Source organism: Pagrus major, chromosome 14, assembly GCF_040436345.1.
Source record: "Pagrus major chromosome 14, Pma_NU_1.0".
Classification (NCBI taxonomy): domain Eukaryota; kingdom Metazoa; phylum Chordata; class Actinopteri; order Spariformes; family Sparidae; genus Pagrus; species Pagrus major.
The window spans coordinates 20,016,266-20,027,596 of NC_133228.1; the positions used below are offsets into that span (position 1 = coordinate 20,016,266).

The 11,331-nt window shown below is 41.6% G+C and overlaps 1 protein-coding gene across 2 annotated transcripts; it reads left to right on the plus strand.

Annotated features, from left to right (window-relative positions):
• The first annotated feature begins 783 nt into the window (after positions 1-783).
• LOC141008517 (muscarinic acetylcholine receptor M2-like) lies at positions 784-2,390 on the plus strand. 2 transcript variants are annotated; one of them, XM_073480917.1, is made up of 2 exons: positions 784-805; positions 958-2,390. In XM_073480917.1, exon 2 carries the CDS (start codon positions 1,041-1,043, stop codon positions 2,388-2,390), a length of 1,350 nt encoding a protein of 449 aa, XP_073337018.1. In that variant the 5' UTR covers positions 784-805; positions 958-1,040. The 2 variants fall into 2 exon arrangements, with proteins under 2 accessions (XP_073337018.1, XP_073337016.1); XM_073480915.1 differs by lacking the exon at positions 784-805 and having other exon boundaries at positions 876-2,390.
• The last annotated feature ends 8,941 nt before the right edge of the window (positions 2,391-11,331 follow it).

The window sequence follows — 11,331 nt, forward strand, 5'->3', positions numbered from 1 at the left end:
ACGCACTGATTATGAAAAATATCTGTGCCAGATATCCGTGCTTGTAATTACCAATTTAATTGGCGTACAGCCAAAATTGTCAGCGTTGTTTGATGAATTGCTTTTAGACGAGCTGAAAGCTGGAAGGCAGAAAAGGTCACATGCAGATGGTTAAGGGAAACATATATTTAATTATATTTTATAATCTGGATCATCATCACTCTCCCCTCAAACAGTACACATTAAAAGATGGAATCGTAATATTAAATGTATTTACACTGGATGTGACTGAAACCAATAACTGCATGTTGAATGTTAAAGTGCTGCAACTGTACCACATTGATTTGGTATTTCAGTTTAGATTCATGGACATTTTTTGTTTTAGATTATTTAGACTTTTGTAAGATTCATTTACAGAAAACGTGTAATACAAAAAAAAAACAAGGAGGTTTCATGATGATGTCTATTAGTCAAAGTTTTTACTCTATTCACCTGTAGTGCCTTGCCTTAAAATATTTTAATACCCCATGCAAAATGTAAAGGGTCTATATATGAGAATTTAAACATTAATATAGCAGCAAACAACTATTTTGTTTGAGTTTGTTGCTTTGCAGATGTTGAAATTGCTAAATGTCCTTGAATGTTGTGTATGTCTTTAAGAAAAGAGAGTTATTTCTGAGTTGTAAAGAATAAAAGTATTCCTGAATGAGTCAAACTACGTAGCATAGTATAACAGACTTTTAACCATGACCCTGTGTGTATATTCAATTCAAAAGTCTTGAAAATGCAAAAGCTGAAGGTGATATATCATCTCTTGCACCTAATCACAACTCTTCTCTTCTCCTCTGTTCTCTTTTGTAGGTTCCATCTGAGTAGGAGGTGGCAACACAAGACCAAATGCCATGGATGTATTAAATTTCACCTACTGGAATGCCTCCGAAGGCAATGACACAGAAGTTGTGGAAGAGAAAGAGAGCGCCTACAAGACTGTGGAGGTGGTGTTCATCGTGTTGGTGGCCGGCTCCCTCAGTTTGGTCACAGTTATTGGAAATATCCTGGTCATGCTTTCCATCAAAGTTAATCGGAACTTACAGACTGTCAACAACTATTTTTTATTCAGCCTCGCATGTGCTGACCTAATTATCGGACTGTGCTCTATGAACTTGTACACAGTCTACATAGTGATCGGGTACTGGCCTCTGGGGCCGGTGGTGTGTGACCTGTGGTTAGCCTTGGACTACGTTGTCAGCAATGCATCTGTCATGAATCTTCTCATCATAAGCTTTGACAGATATTTCTGTGTCACCAAGCCCCTCAGCTACCCTGTCAAAAGGACCACCAAGATGGCAGGAATGATGATTGCTGCAGCCTGGGTCCTGTCTTTCATCCTCTGGGCACCAGCCATCCTCTTCTGGCAGTTCATTGTTGGTGGGCGGACAGTGCCTGAGAAGGAGTGCTACATCCAGTTCTTCTCTAATGCCGCAGTCACTTTTGGCACCGCCATTGCCGCCTTTTACCTGCCTGTCATCATCATGATTCAGCTGTACTGGCAGATCTCCAGAGCGAGCAAGAGCCGTGTGAAGAAGGATAACCGCAAGCCATCGGGCGCCAATCCAGAGCCCCTGTCGCCCGGCCAGAGGAGGAACAACACACCAAAACCCAACAATAACAACGTACCAGGGGAAGACACAGGACATTCCCAGTGCCAGAATGCTGAGGATGGAGCTAACCAGCATGATGGAAAACTGCAAAATGGCAAAGGACCTTCCTCGACCACTGCCGAGGGAGAAACTGAAGGCGACGACATGGCGAAGGAGAACTGCACTCCTGGAGAAGAGAAGGAGAGCTCCAATGATTCAACATCCGGCAGCGTGGCTGCGTCCAATCAGAAAGAGGATGAGGCGGTACCCTCTACCGCGAACTCCAGCGCAGAGACGAGTCAGCCACTGCCGCGCCAGCGAGCCAAGGCAGGGGGCTCCAAGCTGACCTGCATCAAGATCAAGACGAAATCGCCCAAGGGTGACTGCTACACACCGTCCAACGCCACCGTAGAGATCGTCCCGGCCACAGAGCGGCAGAACCACGTGGCGCGGAAGATTGTGAAGATGACAAAGCAACCTCCCAACAAGAAGAAGAAAGCGCCACCGTCACGGGAGAAAAAAGTGACCCGCACCATAATGGCCATCCTGGTAGCTTTTGTAGCCACCTGGACTCCTTATAATGTGATGGTGCTTATTAACACCTTCTGCTCCAGCTGCATCCCCAACACAGTGTGGACTATTGGCTACTGGCTGTGCTACATCAACAGCACCATCAACCCGGCCTGCTACGCTCTGTGCAACGTCACATTTAAAAAGACATTCAAACACCTTCTCCTCTGCCAGTACAAAAACATTAGGTCAGCCAGATAAATATGGGTCACTTATGGGAAAGAGTTGCCAGTGTGTGTGTTTTGTGTGTGTGTGCCATCCATGTGTGTGTGTGTGTTAGTGTGTCTGTGAAAGAGGTGTGTGAGCATGACAAAGACCGCAAGAGCACATTTGGAATTACTTTGAAATCATTTTATCATTTCTTTTTTCAATTTCTCTCTCAATAACCGGTTGTAGCACTTTACACGAGTTCAAATGATGCCAGTTGCGTTGAGATGTGTTGTGCAGAAGCAGCATAGATAAGGAGGGTTGTGGAAAATTCAGATTCATTCAGTGTTGTGAGACGAAAAAAAAAATTAAATAAAAGAGCGAGGTTGTAAAGCAGGGAGCACTTAGGAGTGACACTGAGCTGATAAAAAATGGAAAAAAACAACAACAAAAAAAAAAGATAAAGAGCGGGGGAGGATCTGTGCTGTACGAAGACACAAGAAAACTTCAAAATGGGAAAATAGGGCTGTCTGAATTTACAAACCTCAGAAGTTTGAAGTTCAGTGAAGATACCTGTAGATAACTGTACATATCAGTGTATACTCAATATTTATGTGAGTGCACACGTGGGTGTGTGCTGGCTCGGAGTATGTGCGTACACCCATGTGTGCCCCTCTGCCTGCCTTCTTTCTATCCGTCTGTGATCCTCATCATGGCACTTCCAACCAGCAACATGTAGAGTAAAGTGGGGCAGCTTGTGTTAGATTGCCTCCGAAATGGTCACATCAGGGTCGGATGCGATTCCCATCTAACCATGAGCCCCTGTGGGAATGAGTTACCATTAATACATAATAGGTATATAAATATATTAACGTTGCACTTGTCAACTTGCCAAGCAGTGGCAAGAAATCATTTAGGACTTCAAGAATCAGTTCAGCCAAATCACAAAAAAACATTTTCTCACTTCCCTCTACTGGCGGTTTTACTTGGCCAGGTACTGAAATATGAGTTTTTTGGCCTCCACTCCAAAACAATGGAGGTGATTACAATTTTGCATATGCAAGCTTTGCAGAAGTGACATGTTTTTTTTGTAATTTTCATGAACTCTTTGCAGAATGTTGACCTATTTTGTACCATAAAATAGAAAAACATTCACCCAACATATAAACACAAACTCAGCCACTAATTTGAATCATTCAAATCAATCGACAATCCCACTAGACAAAGCGACAATTAGCTTAGCTTAGCATAAATACTGTGAGCACCTAACATATTATATTTCCTTTATTTAATGCAAACAAAAACAAAAAACAAGTTCTGGTTTTACAAGTGTTTTATGTGTGAGACTATTTTTTAATTTTTTGTTTATTTAATTTTTTTCGGTTGGGTGCAATCATTTCCTAAAGTCTTGTCGTCACTGTGTGGAAGTCACTGCCCCTGGCTAAGAAATAGTCCCTCACATAACCTCCGTAAAAACCATAACTTGTTTTGACATTTAGGATTTTTATCAAAGAAAACTCACTAAATAAAATCTGTCATGTGTCATTTTAAAGGATAACCAAAAAGCTCCACATAAATACTTCGTAAATATGCTTATTCGCTGTCTTGGTGAGGCCAGGATACATTTAGCTTAGCTTAGCAGAAATACTGTCAGCATCTAACATCTTATATTTCCTCCATCTGCATACAAAGTCAAAATTGAAAAAGTGTTTTTATGTGTGGTACTATTTTTTGTTAGGGAGTAAAAATTTCCTGAAGTCTTGTAGTCACTGTGTGGAAGTCACTGCAACCGGCCAAGAAATAGTCCCTCACGTAACCCGTGTAAAAACCATATCTTTTTGATTTTTATCAGAGAAAACTCGATGAATATAACCTGCAATGTATCATCATAAAAGAATAACCAAATAGCTCGAAGACCACACAAGAGTTATGACTAAACACAAAAAGAAAACGTGGCCTGTGATTGTTCAGTCGCTCTCTTTGATTCGCCAGCCGCTCTTATCACATCACATCACGTCAGCTTTCACAACTGCTGACAAGGTGTTTGATGTATATTTCATGACAAAGATGTTGCTGTGAAGATGTTAAAGTTATTCACGACTGCGAGGATCCGTCCTACTCCTCGAGTGAAACAGGTGGCCGGAGCTCAGAGCTGTGGGAAGGCATTGTGTGGTGTGTGTTTTTTGATTTGATCTTTGGTGTGTGTGGATGAGTGGGAGACGTCACTTGATCTTGCTGATTCGTGGATTGATGAGTGTGTACTGTACGTACTGTACTGACGATGTGAAAACCTGGGTGTGTGTGAGAGAGTGTGTGTGGATTCTCTTGTATGAGGTGCTTGTGGGTATATGTGCTGACATGTGTGTTCGCTCCAGGAGTGGAGTTTACTTCTGATCACAGGTTGCGACCTCGTGATTTAAATAAGGGCTAATTCTGCGTCTTCGCCGTACACATTTTGTAACCCATCTCCTTCTTTATTTAAAAAAAAAAAATTAACAAGTTATTTAATTCTATGTAAATCATTAAAGTAATAAATAGTTGTGCTCATTTTAATTACAATAGAAATGAGAAAATATCAATTTACTGTAAGACGTGTTCTGTGTACTCATGCATGTCATCCATCATTTCAACCTATTAGACAATTCTCAGTTACATTAATGTATGCTGCTGTAGGAGTTGATGAATATGCATGAGCATTTGCCATCAAGAGGCTGCCACGGTTGCTGGTAGGGGGGCACGGCGCAGAATTACGCCTGCAAACCGAGCAGCTCCTCGAGGCTGTCTCCTTAAAGAGAGATCTGGGACAGATCCTATAATGAAAACTCACCATGAGGCTGATCAGATTATGGGACAATGTGGAACACCTACATTTGAGATTAAAGATTGCCCATTACACGCTCAGCTTGTGCTCACTTGCTGCGCGCCCATTGCCCCACTTAGTGCTCCACTCAGCCCTGATCCTGTTATAGTCTCTACCTCATATACGAGGTCATGAATGTAATGTAAATATCACGTATACATTCATTAACTTGCTCTACGATTAATTTCTTTCCTCTGCTTATTATAGCCTTCCTTCCTGCCATATCTCAGCTCCTTTATGTGCAGAGACACCGCAGGATAAACATCCTTTCACTTGCTTTTCAAATTTCAGAGTTACAGAAATAAATCACAATTTTTGCATTGAGCCAGCACACTGACATTTACATTTCTTTGCTCGCAACCTCAAGCAATACGGTGAAATGCTATTTAAAAATGCCAGGAGCAAACCTCAGGATGCATCTCCAGCATGTAGCCGTACGTCAGTGGTGGAAGGATCCTTCACTTGAATTAAAATTGCAATATCACAACGTAAAAAAACAAAACAAATCCAGCATTCAGAATTTTACTCGACATGTTAATTTACCGCTCACATGGTCTGTAGCTCCGGCGAAGTCTCAGCTCGAGCTCGAAGACTACAGTATTTATTTTCTGTTATACAACAACTTAAAAAATGTAGGAAACTGTGATCACTCGTAATATGTTGAACAGCAGCATAGCTGTGCTGTGATTTCAGTTCATCTATGTACAGAGAATCTTTTACTTTATCTTAATGAGCTGCAAATGTGTATTTATGCATCTAACTCGTGCAGAAGATGGGTGAGTGAAACAACTCTGAGCCATATTAATAATGTGGCTGCTGAAGAACAGACACTGCTAAAAAACCAAACGGAAAAACAATAATTCAAGAAAAGTCTAAGAAAATATGGCAGAAATATTTTGGTTCCAGCCCCCTAAATGTGTTGGCAGTGAAATAGACCGAGGTATTTGCAAATTGTACTCTTCTGTACATGCTGAATATTCAGGATTTTATCATTGATTTGTTATTACTGAGGGATTATAATTAAGCTGATAACGGTGCATCATGTCGTGAGCTTATAAAATGCCTAATATGAAAAATATACTATGAACCAACTAGCTGCTGTCAAAATAAGTAAAAGATACTTTACTTTCTTCTTAAATGTGGCAGTAAAGCTATAAAGTATTCAAGTGAATGTACTTTCCACCACTGCTGCACACACATGGATGGTCCGTGTTGATCTATCCGAGCAGTTTAAGCAGGAACTGAGGCATCCATCCAAGTTCAACATCCAACCATCCGTCACGGTGATAAATCGAGCCACGTCTGTCTGACATCTGTCACACATCTCAGTAGTGGGTAAAGAGCCGTCCGGAATATCTGATTAATCTGTGCTAAGCTGTCGTTTGAGTGATACCAGCGGGAGAGTAAGTGGCTCGCAGCTCAAGCCGAGGTCCAGGGGTCCCAGTTTGAGCTGCTGCTTGGGTGTTTGATGGAAGGTGATGGCAGTTTATCACCTCCCGGAGCTGGGAGATGGCCCGGGATGCATCTAAAAAAAAAAAAAAACAGTGCTGCTCACTGCAGTTATCACCGCACCCGGCACTTCAAACACCAGGAGCAAAGTTCTCATAAACCGTTTTACTCCCCCCCTCTTGCTCCTGTTGCCAAGTAGTTGAGCAGACGAGAACAAAACAACCTTCTTGTATCAGCCCTTTTGTGAGGCGGGGAGAGTGGATGATGTGAGAGAACGTGGGCATGCGATAGAACGTGAAAGCGTCGTTGGGTGACAGTGAAAGAGAACGGCTGTCACGCATGGGAGGGAGAAAAAGCGACTGATAGCCCCCAAGGTGTACACTTTGTACGTTTGAAACAGATAAGCTTGCCTTTGTAGTCATGGTTACAGGAGGTTGAGAGAGAGGGGGAGAAGGAAGGGGGGAAGGATGGGAGGGTTGTCAGCGACAAAATCCACAGCTAGAGGATCACGCTGCATGTGGAACCATGTTTGGAGAAGTCACAGCCGTTCTGGGCGGGTCAGCCAAGGGTTCTGCTGCAGGAATTTGAGTGTCCCAGACGAACCTGCCACCTGGTGTAAACACAGTGTGATGCGGCGCTGTTTACCATCCCTCCTGTGCTTTTATTGCATCTCATTCCCATGTTGTGCAAACACGATCCACCATTCCCTCGCTTTGAGGGTTATTATGACCTTCCCATCTCCATGAGTTCATTGTAACACATCAGTGCTCATGAACATATATTCTGATGTTCATCCATCCTAGTATGACTAGAATAAACATTGTCTCAATTGTAGTCAACAGATCATAATGTGCCGTCAGAGCTAGCTGGGCTCCTCTTCATACGGCTTATGTCAAAGGGCTAAACTCCTTTTACGGGGTACATATGACATGAAACGTTTATCAGAGACGACTTCAAAAATCTAAGGTTTCTCTGGCTTCACTCGTGCTGAGAATAATCTCTGCAGTCTTGTGCAGCCATGCAGAAAAGAAAAAAACGCAGCAGCACGTGTGCACGCTGCAAGATTTTTATCGGGAAAACACATATATATCGCCAGATTGTACGGAGCAATTTGAAGTGCCTTATCCAGAGTGACATAAACAAATTGCTCCTTTATCCTAAAACCTGTTGTATCATATGTGCGTGTGTGCTGGAAGGTGTGTACGGTGCTACATTTAAAGGAGACATATTATGCTCATTTTCAGGTTTATAATTTTATTTTGGGTTACCACTGCTAAAAGAAAAGTTTATAGAAAATGACAGTAAAAAATTGTCAAATAGCAACCAGAAAAGACCAGAAAATCCAAAATAGTACAACCACAGCTGCGGGTATGTTACTGTAAATTATTATACAGATTTTTCTTTACAGTGTAAAATAGGTTTACATGCTTTAATGCTAAAGAAACCTTGAGCGCCCTCTCTGTCTGAAACGCTCTGTTTTAGCTCCTGTCTCTTTAAGACCCCCTCCTCCCGAGTACCCAGTCTGCTCTGATTGGTCAGCTCAAACATGCCTGAGCCAGCACCACTCACCTTGTCTCCGGTCCGCTCGGTTGCGTGTTTTCAGCTTCATGGATTATTCAAATGTGCGATATGGTGACGTAGTGTGACGTCGCAAAGTCATGGGATTATAGGCGGGGCTACTGACGAGGCGTTTCAGGAGCAGTGTTTTCTGTGGGAGAGAGGAACTCCTGTTGGTGCAGACTTTGGGATTTTTAAGTTTCAAGGCATTTTACATGCACAGGATCCTCCATAACACACAAGGAAAAAAACGGAAAAAAGCATAATAGGTCTCCTTTAACAGCATGTTATTCAGCCTCCTGAATGAACTTTTTTGCTTTTTTTCTGGTGAGGATGTTGTTTTTCTCGGCTCTGAGCTCCCATTACTATAATTTCCATCTTAACAGTCACTGCATGATTGCAGTAGGCGATGAGAGTTTGGACTGAACAATCTAAAATCATCATCCCAATGCCTTCTGAAATAATCAAAAACTGTACAGTACACACTCACAGCAGTGACATATTTCAATATATCCTGAAGGCACAACGGGCTATTTTGGTTGATTTTCCATCCAGTATGCGTTTGTGTGCGTGTCGGGTGTGTGCATTCACAGTTGTCATATGGGAAATTGTGCTTTCCTGTGCAAACCCTGCTCGTCTGCCATTACATCAAGATCAGCTCTGTCATTTGAGTGTAGGTGTGCGTGTGCATGCGGCTTGCATGTGTGCAGTGTTTTATTTTTCTCTGCATGAAGACATCCGATTGGACAAAATATCACGGCACACATCAGGGAAGATGCACACGGTGTGATTGTCTATCTCTCTGTCATCACTCCTTCCTCTTTCAACAGTCTTTCAATAGCAACAGGCTTCCAAAGACTCACTTAGACACAGCTTTGCGTGGTACTGGAACACATATAAATACATTATATTGTACATTTTCTATCACATTTTATAAAATCTGTTTATCATTGTACAAAGTACAGATGTGGTATTGCAAAATTAGAATATGATCCGTGTACAGACAGAGTTTCTTCTTCTTGGTTTGAGATTAAAAATGTTGTTTAAAATCCACAAGAATATGAATAGCTTGGTTTATGGAAGAGTTTCAAAGAGAATATGATTATAAAAGTAGAAGGTATAAATATATATGTGCATTTCTGGGGGCATGATGGACGGAAGAAATGGATTCCTGCCTTGCAAAATGAGCGACCGGATCCAAACTTTTGAACTCGGGAGCATCGTTCCAGGGGATTTCAAGAGTGACTTTTTGCAGCCAGAGAGGTATATGAAAAAAATAAAAGAGCAAACCTGGAAGACCTGGAGGTGGACAAAAGCTAAACCTAGTTTCAATGTGACCCAGAGGCCCAGAGGGAAGGGCTTCATTTCAATTTTTCACCTGTAAATTCATAAGGCTTCACACTCACCTTGGCAAAGAAGCTGGCCCGTCTGCTATATTACTGGACACACTTTATAACTTTTGCAATTTTAACATCCTGAGGAAAAAGATGTTTCTTTTTTTTTTTTCCTTTTTCTTTTTTTCTTTTTCGTGGAGCAACCAAAGTGTTGAGCTGTTTGACCCGATCTGAACTTGTGGGGTCGTGTGGATTTAAAACGAAATCAGCAAACAAAAAAAAAAATCAAAAAAAAAGAACAAAAAAACTCAGTAGCCTGCTGCAAGTGTTAAATGTACATACAAGTGTTCATTTTTCATTTGATTCTGTATGTAGATGTTCATTGTGTATCACTCACTGTGGCTTGTGGCTTCTCTTGCAATAGGAAAAATACATTTAAGAGTCTATTGTTTGCATTGTATATATCTATATAATACATTATATGTAATTGGGATGTGGTACATTTGCAATGTACATACACGTCTTTAATAGCTACTATCTGAATGTCCCCCCTCCCCCTCTCCCAAGAGTCCCTCATTTATTCTCCTCCCCCCCCTTCCCCCACTATGATAATTCCTGTACAGTAACAATGGTATTGATTTTTCCTTTTTGATGCGTTCTTGATTGATTATTTGTTCTGGACAATGAAATCTGAGTGTTACTATCACTGGCCACCTACAACACTGTAAGATGAACTGCATCAAGTGGTTACATTGTGCCATATTCTCTCAGAATGAAATTCAAATAAATATATATCAAAATGTGTTTGAAAGGTTTAAGAGAGTTTTTGACTGTCGGGACTGTCGATGGATGACGTGTCAGCAACGTCCCTCGATCGCCCCCTGGTGGTTGGCTGTGATACAGGTCATAAATCCTGCCCCCTCCATGTTAGCAGATGGGACCAGCCCATCTTCATGCCTGGTCAGTGGTCCAGTGCTTCTACGTTTGACGCTGTAGTTACCCCTCTCACATCCAGAAGTCCAAGTCAGGGGTCGGTTGAGGTGGTTGGATGGGTCACACACTGGGCTTTTCCACCTAACCAAGCATTTTTGGTGCCAAATGTAATCAACTAGTCTTCTTGCCTTAACCTAACCAAGTCGTTTTCTTGTCTAATTGGATGTTGTATATGAAGTATTGTTGCTAGCTCGACCTCGGAGCCCTCCATGTGCAAAACCAATGCTAGTTGTGGAGGTTGTGGAGAGCGTCATAGTTTGAAATTTAAGGCCACTGACCAAGCTACTGTATTTGACAAGTTGGGAAAGAAAACTTGTAGAATAGGAAATGACACATATCAGGAGAAATGTATGTTATTTAAGTAAGTACTTAAATGACGGCACACTAATGTGACTTACTCAACAATGATTCATGTTGAATGGGTCACGAGCCAAATTAAAATGTATTTTAGGTAGTTCATTTCACACTTACGTACGTCAAGTGCCAATATTTCTAATCCTTTTGATTTTAATTAGTTATTTGATGCTATAAGAGGGGGTGTGATGTCATGATCAACAGCTTGAGCAGGCGGATGTATGGGCAGGAACTCCATACTGTGGCTCCACCACCCGATTACTACTGCCCAGACTGTGTCTCCAAATGATTTCACAAACGCAATATGGCAATTGCATCATCAATCCATATATGTCAGTGGATGAGAAGAGAAACATGCCTCTAAGTGTATTTTTTATTCATTTTTATTTTCAGAAATTTAACAGGACACAAAGGGGAATGTTAAATCCAACTGAGGATTACAATACTG